Below are 19,396 nucleotides of genomic sequence, written 5' to 3'. Positions count from 1 at the left end.
ATCACAAGTACAGGGACTCATTGAAGCCCTGTGAGTTAATGAGTAGGAGTATTGGAGATCAAGAAGTGCATTTGGGAAGGATTGGGGAATTACAAAAATAAAACCTTAAAGAGACAGATACATATAATTTCATATACACCTTGTTTTTTCCTCATCTTGTAATTTTATATTTCTATGTTATAACAAACATTTATATAGGGTTAGGCGAATTTAACCCTGCCGTGATGGTTTCAAGATTCGCTAAGAGATTACCTGTCTTTTCTTGCAGGTAATGTACAGAAGGATTCTGCAGCAGGCAGGATTTATACAGTTTGCACAGCTTCAGTTCCTGGAAGCTAAAGAGCTCTTCAGGTAATTTGTGGTGCTGGTAGCAAGACTGCCACCACAGTGTCCCTCTGTGGCCAGAACCTGCGTTTCCAGTGTGACGTCGTGGTGGGATGTGTTGCATGGTTAGATTGTGCTTCAGGTGGATACGGTGGGGGTTGCTCGTGACAGCAGACCCCGCCAATGCTGGTTCCTCAGCGTCACCCCTCACCCGGAGCCTTAATTTAACTGGCCTATGTCTTAGAGTGGGAGCAGACAAAGGGCACAGACGCTAGTCCTGTGGAGGCATCGAGATTGTTTTGCCAGGAGAAAATTCTAAAGAGCAGATCTGAGAGCACGCAAAGGACCCCTAGGAAAGTGCTGTGGTTCATTCTTGCTTCTCTCCAGTGTTTTTACAAGAAGCTATGAGCTTAGCGCAGGGGGGAAAGAACAGTGCTTCTGGGAAGACTTATGAAGCTTTCTGTCATCCTCTAAAGACCTTCTAAATGTTCTATTCCTGGTCAGCTCTCAGAAAGTTGAGTTTCTCTTAAGGAGGTCCCTTCTGGCACTGTGATTACTCCTGTGCTTGTCGGACGCGCTTGTGGGCTGTCGAGTGTGTTCTCCCCTTTCCCCTGCCCGCCCATGCCTGCCTTATAGGCACGCCTCGCTGTCACGCCACCTCCGGCTGCCCTTGCCCCACAGGCTAGTGCTCAGTGAGGCAGGAGTTAGCCATCCCAGGCCTTGCTCAGCACTCTTTGCAGAAGATTAAGTTAGACCTGCTATGAGAGTCTTGAAATATCGTACTCAGGTACTGCCTTTAGAATAAGTTCCCAAAATGTCTCTCCAGAATAGATTCTGCACAGTTTACAGCTATCTAAGAAATAACATGTATGGGAAGCCCCTGAATAGATATTTTCATCTAAGTAGTGACTTGAGCAGAATGCCTCCCTTGCTTGTTCTGTAGGAGGTCTGCCCATGACCAGCCACGTCCTTACATCCACGGTAGCTCTAATCTTTCGCTCTATGCTGGATATTTGAGGAATGGCATTACTGAAAATGATTACAGTTACACAATCGGATGTAGAGAATGAATTTCTAAGTAAAGAAGGAATCATTCCTTGAATAATGATACCCCATATAACTTTCTTATACAACTCTTACATGCTGTTCTCTGTTCTTGGAAAGACCTGTGGCTTCGGGGTTTAAGTCAATTTTTTGCCCCTTTGGAGCTAGGCTCTTTTCTGCCATATCTTGTGTTAGCCCTACAGTGTTGAAGACCTCCTCACTGGGGTCATGGGTGTATCCCAAGGTGTCTTCTTTCTCTCATGGGTTAATCGGAAACATTAGGTGATTGTTCGCAGATGGATTCCTAGAAGAGTCCTCGGATTTTGTAAGAGAATAGATGTGGGGCCTGTTATTAGGATGACATTCCTGTACTTCCGCACCTCACTCTCTCAATGGCTTAACTTTAAATTGCTGCTCGTCTTTGGTCCAAAGTGTGAGAGAACGGATTTTTTTTTTTTTTCGTTTTGAAGCAGCATCTCATTCTGTCTCCCAGGCTGGAGTGCAGTGGTGCAATCATAGCTCACCGCAGCCTCGACCTCCTGGGCTCAATGATCTTCCTGCCTCAGACCCCTGAGTAGCTAGGACTTCAGGTGTATGCCACCACGGGACCTGGCTAATTTTTTATTTTTTGTAGAGACGGGATCTTGTTGTGTTGCCCAGGCTGGTCTCAAACTCGTGGCCTCAAGTCGTCCTCTTGCCCCAGCCTCCCAAAGTGGTGAGATCACAGCCATGAGCCACTATGCCCAGCCTGAGAATTGATATTTGAAGAAGATAATTCTGAGACAAAGATGATTCCAATTCCTTTTCTGTGCTCACAGCAAATGTTGCTAATAAATTGTGATTTTCTTTTCCTCGTTGAACTGGACCCGTCCTCTGACTCCTTCTCAGTGCCGTGTCGGAGGCCACAGTTACCAGCTACTTATGGTTGATATTTAAGAGCAAATTGATCATACATAACCTGGGGATGTGGGCCCTGTGTCTCTTCCTTTAGACAACCTGCAGCCTGTCGTTGTATCAGCTAGGTTCAGCTCTTCTTTCATTCAGCAAACGTGGCCTGAGCATCTGCGCAATGGATGGAAGGGTAACCCAGTGCCTGCTTCTCTAGCTTGGAAACTGGATGTGTGCCTTTCCTGCAGCACAGGTGCTGCTCTGCTGTGGGAGCGTTGCATGAGCTCACATCAGCCAGTGGAGGAATCTTCACTGGATTCATCCTGGATCTTAAACAATGAGCAGAAATTTCTCAAATCAAGAATTGTACTTTAGGTCAGGGATTCTCAGCTGTGTTACTGTAGACGTTTTGAGCCAGATAATTCTTCGGGCAGGGGGTTACTGTCTTGTGCATTACAGGGTGTTTAATGGCAGCAGCCCTGGCCTCTACCTACTAGATGCCATAGCACACCCCCACCCCAGTCATGATAAAATTGTCTCCAGGCATTGCCACATGTTCCCCAGGGAGCAAAATTGCTTTTCACCAAGAACCACAGCAAAGGCTGAGAGTCATGAAATGTACAAACTGGCAACATAAGTTGGTCTAGTAGAAGTGTTGGGGTGTGGGAGGGATGCTTGAGGCTGAAGTTGTAGGGTAGCTTGAGATCAGTTTGGGAAGGGCCTTGAATGCCATACTAAGAGGTTTGAAATTTATCCTGTGGGTTGTACAAATCATGGGAGGTGAGGACAGGCTAAGTGAAGTGGAAGGAAGGGCAGCCAGAGGTGGAAGCCAGTAGAGGAGGACAGCTGATCAGAGCTTGGGTGAAGGAGGATGCTCTGAACATCGCAGGCAGCGTGGATCCTGGGTCCTTCCTCGCCGTTCCGTGTGTCTGGGGTGGGGTGGCCACTGCTTCTGTTCCCTCAGGAGGTTTTCCACAGCTGGGTCTGACACTGGGCCAGGTTTGAGATCCACAGCTCCTGCTCTGATTGTAGCCAGGACGAGTAGGTTCGGGAGAGGAGATGGGAAAGGAACTGTTTGTTGCATCCCAGTGTTAGGCTCTGAAATTCTACGAGAGTCCCCACAGAAATGGCCACATGAATATTTCTGTGTCTTCTGTTGTGAGATGTTGGTGAGGAAGTTGTAAGTTAATGTTTTTATAAAGTCCCTTCTTCAAGGACCATTCAACAAATCTGTTTGTAATTTAGTGCCAGGAAAATGCTGGTTTCAGCAGAGCTGTGTTGCTGCCTTTGCGCAGACACTGATAGCATTTTATCCTGGGTGTTGCTTTTTCTGCCTTGGTTTCCAGGCTCAGCTGGGTATTCTCTTCATCATAGGCATTTTGATGTTCCACTCTCACAGCAGTTGTGTCTGTGTCTTTCACCTTTGTCCTTTCTGGTCTTTTTTTGGAGACAAGTGGCAGCACCCAGTTGGATGGTGCTTTGCCGCACTTGCAGATTAGAACGGTCGCTCTCACGTGATTACCCTGTCCCCAGCTCCCCAGCCCCCTGTGAACGTGTGCCACCGTGCACTCCCCTTCAGTGCTGTTTTGTGTGCCTATGTGTACTCTTCTCTCTTTTTGCTTCATTTAGTTTGACACTGTAATTGCAGAAGCGGCCAGCTTGATGTCCGGGAGCTGATTTCTCTCTACCCCTTCCTGTTGCCCACCTCCTCCTCCTTCACCCGGTCCCACCCTCCTCTTCATGAGTATGCAGACCTGAACCAGCTGACCCAGGGGGACCAGGAGAAGATGGCCAAGTGCAAATGCTTCCTCATGAGCTACCTGAACGAGGTCCGCAGCACAGAGGTAGCAAATGGCTACAAGGAGGACATTGACACAGCCTTGCTCAAACTGTACGCAGAGGCCGACCACGACAGCCTGCTGGACCTCCTGGTCACTGAGAACTTCTGTCTTCTGACGGACAGTGCTGCCTGGCTAGAGAAGCATAAAAAGTGAGTGTTCCCCTCCCGATATGATCAGGGTTTCCCGCCCTGCACCCTTACTGAGACCCTTTGCTGGGGAGATCCTTGTGAAGTGACTTAGCCAGTGTGATGTTTGCGTTCCCAAGGACCTATAGGTGACTGCCACGAAATCATAATGACAGCAGATGCATGTGCTCCTCAGATGCCCTCTCTGTCACCACCATCTGCAGACCCCTTGAAGAGGTCTTGGAGGGCGTTTGTTCTCACTCCCATTCTTTAATAATTTGGAGTATAGTTTGGAACTAGTAATGCGCTTTGTGAGTAAATGAAGTTACTTTTCTTTTTTTTTTTTTTAATGACTATTTTTTTTTTTTGAGATGGAGTCTCGCTCTGTCACCCAGGCTGGAGTACAGTGGTGTGATCTCGGCTCACTGCAACCTCCACCTCCTGGGTTCAAGCAATTCTCCTGCCTCAGCCTCCCAAGTAGCTGGGACTACAGGTGTGTGCCACCACACCCAGGTAATTTTTGTATTTTTAGTAGAGACGGGGTTTTGCCATGTTGGCCAGGCTGGTCTAGAACTCCTGACCTCAGGTGATCTGCTCGCCTCGGCCTTCCAAAGTGCCGGGATTACAGGGGTGAGCCACCGCGCCCGGCCATGAAGTTATTTTTCAATTTCCTTTGTAGTCAGCCTCGTATTCACTTGTGGGAGATGCCACATGTTTATTGGTAAAATTTACAGTGCATTTTAGTTATTGACAACTGAATTGAATAGACAGCTAGATAAACAGATTCAAAGGGAGGCTTCTTGGTCTTGTTGATACATGGTATGGTTTTAAACTCTGCCTTCCTTGGCTGGACATGGGGGTTCATGCCTGTAATCCCAGCATTTTGGGAAGCTGAGGTGGGCATAATGCTTGAGCCCAGGAGTTTGAGGCCAGCTTGGGTAACACAGTTAAGATCTTGTCTCTACTAAAAATTAAGAAGAAATTAGCTGGGTGTGGTGGTTCACGCCTGTGGTCCCAGCTACTCAGAAGGCTGAAGCAGGAAGATTGCATGAGCCCAGGAGGTTGAAGCTTCAGTGAGCAGTGATTGCACCATTGCATTCCAGCCTGGAGACAGAGCTAGACCCTGTCTCAAAAAAACAAAAAACTCTGCCTTCCTTATGTGCATGAGTTAGTAGATGGCCTTATGTATCATGGACTGTTAATGCATAGTGCCTGGCTTAGTTGGGGCCAGCAGCTTCTCCATTCTGGGCAGCTAATACATAGCCCAACCATTCTAGGCCTCAGTTTTCTTATCTTTAAAAATGAGAGAGGTTGGGTGATCCCTCAGCTCCATTTACAGAATAAGATTTTTTTGGTCTATGATTTTTGTTAAGGATTTGAAATGACAAAAGTGTGGATGAACTCCCACAGAGTCCCTGGGGTCACTGTGCTAGTGCCTGAGATGTCAGAGCCTTCCACGTGGGTATTGGCCTTTTCAGCAGTTTCCATCAGCCACTCGGATATGCTATGGAATCAGTGTTAGTTTTTTCAGGAGTCAGAAAACACACTGCCGCCTCATGGTAGTGACAAGGGATGGTGGGATCCGTAGAGTCAGCATGACTTTCCAAAAGGTTAAGGAAAAGAGGATTCAAGCAGCTGCCTCAATATCTTGAGAGTGTGCCCTTGGAGGGAAGAAGCCTGACCTCTCGCTGGTCAACTTACTCCAGTTTCCTGCTGGGGAGGAGGACCAGGAGGGTGGCACCCTTGCACACTTTGGGAGGGTGCTAAGGCAAATGCCAATGCTATTGCCGATCTTTTCCATTTATAGGTAAGGAGTTAGAGGCTGGGGAAGTTAACCTACTTGCTCAAGGTCACGTAGGTTATAAGTAATGAAGCTGGACTTAAAACCCAGGTTCTTGAACTCTGGGCACACTCCCCCAGGACGCTCCCTGACTCTGTGGTCTGTGAGTCCCGGACACTAGCACTTCCTGCTGTTCCTCATGTTCAGAGCCCCTGCCCTCCCTCTCAGTCACTGCTTAGGCAGAGTAGCTTCTGCATATTCTTCTAGTACCTCATGTGGGTTAATAGTAGTAGACCAAAGACATATGAAATTATATTAATATTTGAAGCAAATTGTAAGGCAACTCCAGATGTGATTTTTCCATAGTTTACTTTTTCAGCTCATCTTAGATTGGAATCAGATTCTTTTTGGAAGTTGATAGAGCATGTATTTTTAGTACCATAAGTAAATATACAGCAGTGAGAATCCTTTGGTTGTTTGTTTGTTGTTGTTGAACTACACACTCACACACACACACACACACACACGTATATTTTTTGAGACAGGGTCTCACTCCGTCACTCAGGCTGGAGTGCAGTGGCACAATCAGGGCTCACTGCAGCCTCAACTTTCTGGGCTCAAGTGATCCTTCTACCTCAGCACCCCAAGTAGCTGGGACTACAGATGTGTACCCCACACCTGGCTAATTTTTTAAAATATTTTAATAAAGACAAAATCTCACTATGTTGTTGCCCAGGCTGGTCTTGAACTCCTGAGCTCAAGCCATCCACCCACCTTGGCCTTCCAAAGCGTTGGGATTACAGGCATGAACCACTGCACCCAGCCTGAACTCGAGTTGAACAGAATATGGGGAGCTTGGACTGGGGGTGTCACTGTGTGAAGGTCGCCTCCCAGAGCTGATGGGGAGAGGTTGTATTTACCATGTTGTTCTGTTTCAGGTATTTTGCACTTGGACTGCTCTACCATTATAATAACCAAGATGCTGCTGCAGTTCAGGTGAGTCTAGAAGGGTTTCCACATGATTTAAACAGCACCATGTAAGTAATATTTAGTGTTACTTAAAAAAAATTCACAAGTTGATAGAGACCACTTTTGCCTGATCTACACCCTTTTATACAGAACAAAAATGATTCTGTTTTAGAAAGTGAATTCCTGGAGAAATGTTGGCCAAGAGTTTTCTTCTCATTGTCTTTCCATCTCCTTAAAGAACATTATCAAGACTGAGTTTTTGAAAACTTAAGAAATGAAAATATGATTTCTCACAGTCACAAGTCATAATATATCACTGCCCTTATCAGAAAATTTAGGCAGTGAATGACAGTCGGATTTATCATTTCCACTGTTAGTGACGATCACTGTTGCCAGTTAGCTGGGTACGTTATTATCCTTGTGTCACCTGTGACAAAACCAAAGCTGATGCATGCCAGTTGCTTGCCCAAGGCCATGCGTCCATGGTAGATCTGGGATCTGAACCGTGCTCCATTGGCCCAGCAGGGGTCCTCCACCCTAATCAAAATGGCATCGATTTATTAGCATTGTCACATTTTGTATCTTACATCTTGCTACTGATCTTGAGAAAAACCTCATCTCACAGTCTCAGGAGACTTTCTCCCCTTCGTTATTAGTTATGCATTTGTACTGCACTGTGTTGTTTCCTGATGTGCCTTTTTGCTTTATTTTGTGAGGGGCCAAGAGCATCAGCCATATTTCCCAAGCTAAAGTCAACCTTATGACTCTGGCAAGACTGAACATGTATTTAGTGTTTGATTGCTTTGTGAGACTATTGTGGTAACCTGATTGCAGAGCAGAACAACAACAACAACAAAAAATGGGGTCAGGTGAATTAACACATACCCAATGGCCAAGAGTAGATTTGGGTGTCAGTGATAAAATTTTCATTTTCAAAAACCTGGTGTTCTCAGTTACAGCTTTATATAAGTATAGTAATAACTTTAGCAGAGCTGTAGAGAGATAGATTTGCAAACTGAAACGATATGGGATAAATCTCCATATGTGGTAGAATTTTATATAAAATGGCATATTTCAAGGTATGTGTGATTATTTGGTTTCGGCAATTCTGTGTTGAAGAAACTAGTATCATAAAAAGTGTTCATATGCTGACATCAGAATTCCAGAATTCATATGCCACCCGTTTCTGGGCTCCTTCCTGGTGCTATGGCTTGGAGGGGTGGTGCTGTGTGCGGGTAGGTGAGGCACGCCATGCAGGTAGTGCAGAAGGAACCTACGCAACCATCATCCTTTCCACCCGCAAATGATGCTGCCTCATTCTGGGGTCCTGAAAGTAGGCTTCACTTTGCATAGTAGGGAAGTTTCTGGCTGAAAAAGCAAAAGGCTTTTATCACTGGAGTCTATCCTGAGTCCCCTGTGCAAAAGAGTGTGAACTCAGGGGACAGAATCACTGAAGCTTTTTTAAAAGCACAACATCTGCCTATCACGGTCCAAAGGGGACTTCAAAATCAAGAATGTCTGTGACAGAGAAGATGGAAACAGAGCCTGGCTGATGCTTGAGGTGAATCTTCTCTGTGTCAAGATGTTATCAGTGACCGTGTTGTTTATTTCACGAAGAAACATTTTTAATATATTCACCTCCCTGCATATATTCTGTTTACTGTGTTATTGTTAAAAAAAAAAAAAAAAAAGAGAACCTGGAGCTAAATTTTTTTTTTTTAATTTCTTGGACTATGTCTTTTTACATTTCTTTATTTCTCCAAAAAAACTAAAATTTAAACATTTACAGTTTTTCCAACTACTTTAAAAGGTATTAAAAAGCCAAATAAGTAAACATATGCCATTTCTCAACTAATTCTAAGATACGTGCCTTTATGATTGTTTTTTCTTTTCTTTTTCTTTTTTTCTTTTTCATTCCTTTCCAGTTGTGGGTGAACATTGTGAATGGCAATGTCCAGGACTCCACACGCTCAGACCTGTATGAATACATCGTGGATTTTCTTACCTACTGCTTAGACGAGGAGCTAGTGTGGGCCTATGCTGATTGGGTCCTGCAGAAAAGTGAAGAGGTTTGTGCTTCATAAAAATGCATTCTCTTTGGTTGGGGGAGGTGGTAAAAACAGACCCCAAAAGCTTTGATTTTAGGAGGGGAAAAGAAAGCTACGTTTCAACCTCCTCCTCTGTTTTTTGTTGTTGTTATTATTCCCCTTTTAGTACCTTCCCTTGAGCTCTCTGGATTCTAGCTCTAGGGCAGTTCTGCATCTTGCTGCTGAGACATTCCATTGAGAATCCCCTTGCTGGGGCAAGTCACTTGTATAGGAAAGCAAGACACATAGCCAGCTTGCATTTTTAGCGTCTTCTTAAGAACTTGTGTCTGTGAACCCCGCTCCTCGACCCCTCAGAAGTCTGACACTGCTGTTTTCTGGAGGAGGATTAGGTGGTTGCCCTGCAGGACTTGATCTTTGGGAGGAGGAAGCACCCAGACCTGGGCCACACTGGGCAGCCTGTTGCCCTCATGCTTGCTCCCACCACTGCCAACATGGAGCTTGTGGGCCTGGAGGAGGGAGGGGAGCCATGAGCAAGACTTGGCCTGTCTTGGAGGCTGAGAAATGCTGGCAGTGAAAAAGCACCTGTTGGCTAGAGGGGAGGTAGCAGGCTCAGGACAGTATCCTTAGTAAAACCCCACAGGTGACCACAGGTGACTGGGAAGAAGACAGCAAGCATTTCAGTTCTCATCGTGAAAAATGTATACACGTCCATGGCTCCCGTCAGAGACAAAATGAGCTTTCTGATGCAGGACGTTGGTCCTGAATGGAGAGTTTCTGCGTGCTGCATCTGCCTTTCTAAAACCTGAGTTGGAATATATTCTCATATACTCCGTGGTGCTGGCTTCCCTGGAAAATCAGAGCCAGGCACTTGCACTTTGCATACTTGTTTCTCCATCTTTACTTTGCCTCTGTGCACATGCCTGCAGAGCACATCCTGACCCGCTCACACACACCTACAACATGGATCTCAGTGCCGTTGCAAGGTTTAGGCCTCTCTCAATGCTTATGGATGATAACAGCAGGACATACATGGAATTCAGTGTACTGCACGGTGGACAATCCCCTGACAAAGGTCATCGCTTAAACATCACAGCAACCCCTCAGTGGGCATTAGCTACAGATGAGGAAACTGAGGCTATAGTTGGTAGAGCTGGAACACAAATCCAGGCTTATAGAATCCAAAATTCATACCATAATACATTATACATGAATGTATTGGCCTTGGAGGGGGGAGGTGCGTGTGTACGTGCACACGATAGAACCTCCACACGTAAGTGCTCGGGGAGGTGCAGTGGAGAGCTGCTTTCCTGCCTGCCGCACTGTCCTTTCCTTGAACCAGAGGATTGGACCAGTGCCTCCACTTGATAGACACAGGAAGGCAGCCTGGAAACTTGCTCAGGGACTGGAGGCTCAGATCTCAGATTAACCATCTATCATAAATAACCCAGAGTAGATAATCCATGTTCAGAGAAGTGAGTTTACTGTACAGAAATTTCAGCACTTTTGATATCTTTTCACATACTGTTCGGCAACTGGCTATCCGTGTTCTTGGATGATCTTAATGTTATTATTATGGGTTGTCAAAATCTGTCACCAATAAATGCTTTGTTCTTCAGTTTCCAATTTGCACGGGGTGTGTGAGGAGGGCTTCAGGCTGGCTTTTCTATCTTGATTTTTTGCCCTCTGGCATTTGACAGTGCTTCATGCTGGGCTGTTTTTCTCCATAATTGTATTTTTTAAACCACTGTATTGAGATATGATTGACATACGAAAAGCTGTGCATATTTAATGTATTATGTCATCATATTTTAAGTGATTATTTCATCCAAAGCTTGAATGTGCAGTGACCAAAATAAAGATGAAGGAAAGGTGGGTTTGAGAAGCACAGTAACTGTATTGTCACTCCTTTTTCAGGTCGGAGTTCAGGTTTTCACCAAGAGACCTTTGGATGAACAGCAGAAGAACAGTTTTAATCCAGATGACATTATCAATTGCCTTAAAAAATACCCTAAAGCCCTTGTGAAGTATCTGGAACATCTTGTGATAGACAAGAGACTGCAGGTGAGCACTGCAGAACTTAGACTAAAGAGTGTGGGCTGGAGAGACGGAATTGAACTAGAACACTTTTTGGCATGTGATTTTGTGTAATGTCTGCTCCCCGGGTGATCCATCCGTACTTGTTGATGGTCTGATGGGGGTCTCGAGGCTTGCAGAAAGAGACCTGGAGCAATAGGTAGCTTTATTTTTTTCTCCTTCCGTCTCACACCCACTCAGCTTTTATTTTTCCTCTCTTTTCCTTCTTTGTTATTATCCTTAAAGGAAATAAAGGGAGCTATACCTTTTTGTAGGTTATCTAAATTCTGTGGCCCTTACTTCTCAAAATAAGAGGTGACATTTTGTTCTATTCCCCATAGATGGTAAACTCATCTCAGTACCGTGGTTTCTGAGAGGGTTTCGATCCAGCAAGTGAGCGTCTGCCCAGCTCATGTCAGTGCAGCCCCGGTCTCCAAGCCCTGGCTGACGGGGGAGAGCTTTGACTTTCCCACTTGAAAACACTGTCTGTCTGCTTGGCTCCCCCTGTTTCCTGCAGAAAGAAGAGTATCACACCCACTTAGCTGTGCTGTACCTGGAAGAGGTGCTGCAGCAGAGGGCCTCCGCCAGCGGCAAGGGTGCAGAGGCCACCGAGACGCAGGCCAAGCTGCGGCGGCTGCTCCAGAAGTCTGATTTATACCGAGTCCACTTTCTCCTCGGTGAGGATGATCTCAGTATTGTCTCCCTTTGGAAAAAAACTCATATCAAGGGGGTGGGAGGAAGCAGAGAGAAGGGCTTCAGCACAGCTCCTGGTTGATTCCACAGGGTGATTCTTTGAGCCTCTTTTTTTAATAAGATTTTTTTAAATGAAGACAGGGTGTCGCTTTGTCACCCAGGCTGGTCTCAAACTCATGGCCTCAAGTGATCTTCCTGCTTCTGCCTCCTAAGGTGCTGGGATTACAGGCGTGAGCCACCACACTCAGCCCTTGAGCCTCTTTTGACAGAGTCAGCCTCCCTGCAGGGAGAAATGAGGCTTCTTGTGCCTCTAGAGATGGACTGTGCCTCTAGATGGACAGTGCGCTTTGATTGATGATGTTGGCGCTGCCCTGGTAGACTTTAGACGTCTGTGTGTCTCTTGAGTGTCTTTATTCAATGTCAAAGCACTGAGTCATAGTTCCCTCTGATGACTTCAGTCTCTGATCAAGGCTTTGCAGTAGGCACTGCCCCCAGCGGCCCACTCCCGGGCTGCTCAAGGCTCAGGTCCCTTGAGCTCTAAGCAAGAAGGTTGTGCAGGTAAGTTTTGGAGGGCATTTGGGTTTCCGTTCCTCAGGGGTACAAAGACCACAGTTTCTATATTGTGTAAAGTTCCACAGCACAGCATGGTGCTTGCAACTGGTAGAATTAACTAGTTTCTTGCCACATTAAGAATTTCTGGATTTGTGCTCACTGGGGTTAGTGATGTATTTTTCTTTAATGGCCTTTAATACCATTTTTTGACCAATAACAAAGTATATCTAACACACGTGTTGTCTCCATAAAGCACATCACAACCTTCCAGAGCTTAGGAGCTCCAGGCAGCACTTCAGCACTACACTGAAATCACCAACAAAAAGAACCAAAATGCAAAAAAGCATGGCAATAAATAGCCCGTGAAAAGGAAATGTGTAGGTAGTACGACAGCTGAAGCAAGGAGGGAGGGCGCTCCTTCTTTGGCCTCAGCTCTGCGTCAGGCTGTGTGCTTGTCGTAAATGTGACCTTGAAGTTGCTGCGAGTGTTGATTGGGAGGTTACAAATAAATTTCAGCGAGTAGATGACTGTAAATACAGAATCCACAAATAATGAGGATTGACTAGATATGCCAGGCATAGGTTGAAACGGCTGAGGCTGCCTTATGACACAGTTTCCACAACAACCCTGTGAAGTGAGGCCTGTTTTTCCTCCATTTTTACGGAAGAGTGCTGTGAAGCCCAGAGAGGTTACCCCGCTTGCCACAGGTCACACAGCCCATGAGCAGCAGAGCCAGAACACAGATGTGGGTTGGTATTTCATGAAACCAGCAAACACTAGTTCTGGCTTGCACCTGCACCTACATTAGGACTTTCTGTGGCAATCCGCCGTGCGATCTCTGTTCACTCACAGCCACCGTCCCTGACTGATCAGTGCCAGGGTGTCCCAGCTATTGAATATTTTTACTCACTCCTGACTTATCCTTTTTGCTTTACAAATCTCCTTATAAAACTCTCAGGCCAGCCACTTGTGTGTGGTTCAATGTTTGCATTCCGCCAGCTTTTCTGAGTATGTAGAGTGTGTCACTGTGCATTGAGGATACGAAGATGGATGAGACTTGGTCCTGGTCCTCGGAGACTCAGAGTTTAATTGGAATGCAGTTAAGGGCAGGTACAGTTCTAGAAGGGCTGAGGAACCCACGAGCTGTGCCTTGGGGTGGAGGGGTCAGAGGCAGCCTCCCGGAAGAGGCCCTATATGAGCAGTCATTAGGTATAAGCCTGGGCTTGCAGGTAGCACGGGGGAGCTTTCAGGCAATGGGGGTGTCCTCCGCAGCACTGTGGGAGGAGCACTGGAAATCCAAACACTAATTTTGTATCCCTTCTTAGTTAGATGACTTGGGGAGATGTCAGTCTAGGGAAGTTGTAAAAACAATTCCAGCCCAACCTATCCACTTGGGGTGCCTGTGGGAGTCAAATATAAATGAGATGATAGATGTGCAAGTATAAATCACCACAATGATCTTTTCTTAACTGTCTTTGTACCTCACCCAGGGCCTTAACTATGGCAGCCACTTAGTAATTATTTGTTGGCCTTCCACTGTGAGGATGAAGGCGTTGCCTATTGTGGCTTCTGTGTCTAGTGCTATAAGGGATGTACCTTGTAGGACCAGCCCTTGGCTACACAGGTAGCAGTGTCTGCCATGTTCTTCAGGCCTAAGCGACAGCCAAGATTCAAATGCCTATAATTTGATTATTAGTCTTGACCCTAAACTAAGGGTTGTCCTCATAATATTTCTTCACAGTAGGAAGAGATCTTATAATCTCTTGAGGATGTAAAAACAGATGAGCCTCACTTATGGTCCTTAGAGACTCAGAGTTTAATTGCAATGCAGATAAGGGCTGGTGCAGTTCTAGACGGGCTGGGGTGGGAAGTTACAGATGGGGTTACAGATGGGGAAGGAAGCAAGGTGACTTTGCCAGTGAGACACAGCCCACTAAGGGTGGGGCCTTGGTCGGGAATGACGCTTTGGGTTATGTCATTTTCCTTAGGACCTGGAAGCTTCATTGCAGGTGAAACAAACAAAAAATCCTATTATTGGCAACCTTCTGTTGAATAATGTAGAGATGGATTTTGAATAATATGAGCTCATATTCCGTTCAATGAAATCTACTTTAAATTGGAATGAAGGGGTTCAGCACATCTTTTGGGGGGAAGTAGTGTTTGTTAGGAGTTTAGGGGACATAGTGTCCTTCTGTTTTAGTCAAAAGATACTGTCCTGGGAGGATAGGAGTGATGATGGAGTGACTGGAGACCCGGAAGGCTGATACTCACTGAGCCACTGGGCCTTTCTGAGGTTGTGGTTCATTTGTTCTTTTCATCCTCTGAACACCGGAGAAAGGGATTATTCTGTGGTCCGGCTATACTTTTGAGTAGAGTCTGCCTTCTGTTTTACTAACACCTGGATTCACAGTGTGAAAATGCAAGAAAACCTTCCCTCAGTCATCTGGGTGGCAGCATTTGGCATTGTGAGGGAACCAGGTTGACTTTTCCCCGCCTGAAGCCCAGAGCAGCAAGGAGGCCAGTCGCTGGGCGGGTGGCCGGCAGGCCCCTTTCTTTCTGAGCTACGGGTTCTGTCTTGCAGAGAGGCTGCAGGGAGCTGGCCTGCCCATGGAGAGCGCCATCCTGCACGGGAAGCTGGGCGAGCACGAGAAGGCACTGCATATCCTGGTGCACGAGCTGCAGGACTTCGCAGCTGCCGAGGACTACTGCCTGTGGTGCTCCGAAGGCCGAGACCCACCCCACCGCCAGCACCTCTTTCACACGCTGCTGGCCATCTACCTGCGTGCTGGCCCCGCCGCCCACGACCTGGCCGTGGCTGCTGTGGACCTGCTGAACCGCCACGCCACCGAATTTGATGCGGCCCAAGTGCTGCAGATGCTGCCTGACACCTGGTCAGTGCAGCTCCTCTGCCCATTCCTGATGGGGGCCATGAGGGACAGCATCCATGCCAGGAGGACCATGCAGGTGGCTCTCGGCCTGGCCAGGTCCGAAAACTTAATCTACACCTACGATAAGGTAAGCGCCAGCCCCCACGAGCTGCTTCCTGGTCAGTCAACATTGTATTGAAGGTAGATTTTACTGATGGAAAAATAGTCTTTGTCGGTTTTTCTTTTTTCTGTCTCTATGACTACGACACATCAATATCTGATCCTACTCATAGAAACTGAGGTCTGTGTGAGCAGAGGCAGAGGCTGGGCTGGTAGGTGTAACATCGGTGTAGTTTTTCTCCCCTTTTGGACGCTGGTGATTAAGGGAGTCTGTAGGGAGGAAAGCAGCATCAGAATATCAGGTGCTTACCCAGCACGTGCTGTGTGCCAGGCACTGACCTAGGCATTTTACATCATGCTAACATTTTGTCATCATGACAGTTTTATGCAGTATTTACTGTCAGCATCTCCATTTCACAGGAGAGGAAACTGAGGCAGAGAGCAGTTGCATGCTCAGGAAATGGGCGTGCCCAGAGCTGCCTCCCAGGCCAGTTGAGAACCCCACATTCTTCGTCCCCACACTGTACTCCCCTTCTGGAGACTTCTTTTTTGTGGGCCTAAATTCCACATGGCTGGCAGAGTCTTCTTTCCAGAGCGGGAATCCGACGTGTTACCCTCCCACTTAGAAGCCTTCACTGACGCCACCTGTCCTGGAGGATGCAGTCCCACCTCCTTCAGCCAATCCCTCCCCACCTCTCTCTGCTTCCCAGCTCATGTCCTGGCTTTAGCACAACCTTGCAGACATGCTTTGGTATTTCATACTTTGTTGCTTTTGTAAATGCTGTACCCACTGCCTGAGATATTCTTACCTTTTTCTTTGTCCCCAGCAAATGCCCAGTCAAAATTTAGCCTTTATTGTTTTCCCTTGGTGAAGCCATCTCATACCTCTTAAATAGAGTAATCACCTTCTCTTTCACCCACTTTTACTTTGTGTTCGCATTCACAGCTGTCACCCTGTACTATTAGAGTTTGGGTTCTTTGAGGACAGGGAACTTCATTTCTTTATCTCAGTGTCTGTAGGGCTAAGCCTGCCATGTTGAAGGCATCTAATCCGTGTTTGTGGAATGACTGATGCAACTAAGGAATGCAGGATGAATTGCTAAGTTGCTGCTTGATCCTGCCAGCAGACCAACCTGCCTCGGTTGACACGAGTGAATTGTGTAGAAAAACTTTATAACTTTCAGAACTCAAGTCCTGTTGATCAGACAGGGACCGATGGCATTAAGACTCAGTTTCACCAGTTACCTCTAAGGAAACAGAAGGGTGTCTCCCAGGACCAGCCAGGAATATGCCACTTGTTAGCTGTGTAACTTTGACTACATCCCTTATTTGTTTGTGCTTTACTTTTCTTATTTGCAAATGAGAGAACCCTGGAGTTACACTATTATATGGTCTCATTCAGCATTAACATTCATGACTTTCTAACAGGCCTTGCTTGAAATGATCAGAGCCCAGAGAATGTTGGAGAGAGGATCTTGGGTAGAAATGCCTCAGCCAGACAAGCAGTAATTACTTTTGTGAAATAAGAAAAGCAATTGTGTAGCTTTCTTCCTTCTCCAGTTACTAAGGATGGTTTTATTTACACCTTTAGCATTTTGTTTCAAGAAGTTGATATTAAAGAAATCCTTATCATAATAATAACCCATGGAGTAATGCATGTTAACTCTTCAAAACTAGAACGTAGCCACTTTAAGTATACTTAACACATGACAGCATTCTCAGTCTTGGTTTCTTCTTGCAGATGAAGTTGAAAGGAAGCTCAATCCGACTCTCAGACAAAAAGCTTTGTCAGATATGCCAAAATCCCTTTTGTGAGCCTGTGTTTGTTAGATACCCAAATGGTGGTCTTGTGCACACCCACTGTGCTGTCAGCAGACACACAAACCCCAGCTCATCCAGTCCTGGCACTCGGACTTGAAAAGCTTGGCCCAAGGGTGCGAGGGGAACTCCGAGTTCTTTCTGAGCCTGCTGGACATGAAGAGCAGATGACCACCATGCTCTGTGTCAGCCAGGACAAAGGGAGACATCTGGGTGCCAGGGAGCCTTCCGTCCATACGCAACAAGGACTCCTCACTGCTGACCAGGCTCTATGAATGTACATGGAAAACCCCTAAAAATCCCCAAAACAGATACATACAAGAGTTCACCTGTCCAGGTACATAGTAATCCAAGACAGAGGTCTACTTTGAAAAAAAAAAAAAAGGGAGTCTTCTTCATGCAGTCCAGACCCAGGTGGGGGATCCCCCACCACCCCCACACTCCAACCTTTAGACTCATGTTTGCACTGGAAACGTGGCTTCAGCGTGGCTGACGACAAAGCCCTCTCTTGCCTGGGTGAGTGGCGAGGACACAGAGCCTCATGGGGGTCAGCCTTGCCCTCCTGCAGAGACACGTTCTCCATCCATGCCGCTCACTCGTGGGCCCGTTTCCCAGGGTTACCTCGTGGGCTCTGCATTTGCCCTCAGAAACGGCTGACCCTGGAGAAGTACCTTTGTTCCTTCTTTCTTCCTCTCTGGCTGTCAGCTCCCAAAAGATTTTGCCTTGTGTACCCAAGCATTCACTCTTGGGTGAACTCATGCTTCTGGCTGCCTAGCAAGTGAAGATCTGTTGAGAAACTGAGAACACTCCAAGAGAGAAGCTGCTCTCCCTGCCTTGAAGAAGCCACGGACACGGGAAGCCCACGGTGGGCAAGGGCCCAGCTGTGTGCTCCTTTCCTGTCATGGCATCTGCTGATTTGAAACTCCATGATGAACACGTTGAACTAAACATTTTTATTTAAATTTGTATCATGTTCGTAGTTGCTCTCTTGTTGAGAGAGTCATCTGTCCTGTTTGTTAGGGATATTTTTTCTTGTTAAAATGTACCTCCTGTTGAATACTCGGGAAATTCAAAGGGAAGTGTGGTCAGCACACACTGAGCATTCTTTTCTGGAGAGGCCGGTTTTAGCCTCGCACCTTTAGCAGGACCGACAGCGGGTGGAAGGCCCCGTGTGCTGGACGGGGGTGTCGCCTCCTGGATGGCACACCCTCCCGAGGACATCCAGACAGGCTGTGTCACCTTCCAGCACTTTATGTGCCTGCTCTGAGGTGTCCTGAACACACAGCAACGGCCTGTCCTTCATCACAGGCCGGGGATTCCTTTTGTGTTTCTGTATAACATCGATGACGAGCTGAAGCTGTTGTCACTTCACTGCCCTCTTTGGAATTTCTTCATTGTGCTGACTGATTCTATTAGGGGCTAACAATAAAGGCAGTCTGCCTACTACTATCATGCTTGGGAAACAAGCGTCAGCTTGTACATATAACAAGAGAGGACCCTGAATACACCCTCTCTTCATCAGCCCAAGCCTTACTGAGGTGGGATGAAGACCTCATTCTCTGTTCTTTAAAACATATTTCGTGAACTAATATTGGTCCATGTATTTTTTGTCCTTTTGGGACTCTAAGTGGGTCAAGAAGCAAAAACATCCATGTGTTGTTTGGGGGGAATTGGCACCATTGTTTCCTGACTGTGTTTCAATTAACTAAAGAATAAATGATGAAGAAATTCTCCTTGTAGCACAACTGTATGCTGTGTAAATTGGTGTGAGCTCAAAGCCCAGTCATGTGTTTTACCTGTGGGAGACTCTGTTGTAGAATGGTCATATTACTGCGTATGTTATCATGACAACTTGTGAGTTTGAGTTTATATTTCTCAAAGAACAAGTTACCCGTATATACAACATTGCGCCATTAAAAGCTCTATTTCTCTGTACACAAAATGGGTAGAATCTTGAAAAAGCTTAGCAATTTCTCATTCCTAACACGGAGACAGAGTCTCACTCTGTCACCCAGGCTGGAGTGCAGTGGCGCAATCTCAGCTCATTGCAACCTCCACCTCCTGGGTTCAAGTGATTCTCCTGCCTCAGCCTCCCGAGTAGCTGGGACTACAGCTAATTTTTGTATTTTTAGTAGAGATGGGGTCCACGCCCAGCTAATTTTTGTATTTTTAGTAGAGATGGGGTTTCACCATGTTGGCCAGGATGGGCTCGGTCTCCTGACCTCGTGATCTGCCTGCCTCGGCCTCCCAAAGT

General features: G+C 46.5%; 1 protein-coding gene across 1 annotated transcript in view; it reads left to right on the top strand.

Moving 5' to 3' along the window:
* The window catches only part of TGFBRAP1 (transforming growth factor beta receptor associated protein 1), a 64,068-nt gene extending 45,187 nt beyond the window's left edge, over nucleotides 1-18,881 (top strand). Inside the window, exons 5-12 of the mRNA XM_024242690.3 lie at nucleotides 269-351; nucleotides 3,905-4,246; nucleotides 6,941-6,998; nucleotides 8,897-9,040; nucleotides 10,934-11,080; nucleotides 11,610-11,769; nucleotides 14,919-15,352; nucleotides 17,066-18,881. Coding sequence (XP_024098458.2) covers nucleotides 269-351; nucleotides 3,905-4,246; nucleotides 6,941-6,998; nucleotides 8,897-9,040; nucleotides 10,934-11,080; nucleotides 11,610-11,769; nucleotides 14,919-15,352; nucleotides 17,066-17,242 — 1,545 coding nt within the window. The 3' untranslated portion in view covers nucleotides 17,243-18,881. The remainder of the gene's footprint in view (nucleotides 1-268; nucleotides 352-3,904; nucleotides 4,247-6,940; nucleotides 6,999-8,896; nucleotides 9,041-10,933; nucleotides 11,081-11,609; nucleotides 11,770-14,918; nucleotides 15,353-17,065) is intronic.
* The last annotated feature ends 515 nt before the right edge of the window (nucleotides 18,882-19,396 follow it).

The sequence above is a fragment of the Pongo abelii genome, chromosome 12, assembly GCF_028885655.2.
Source record: "Pongo abelii isolate AG06213 chromosome 12, NHGRI_mPonAbe1-v2.0_pri, whole genome shotgun sequence".
NCBI lineage: Eukaryota > Metazoa > Chordata > Mammalia > Primates > Hominidae > Pongo > Pongo abelii.
The sequence above is the reverse complement of the archived record's forward strand: the minus strand, read 5'-3'. Positions and strand labels throughout refer to the sequence as shown.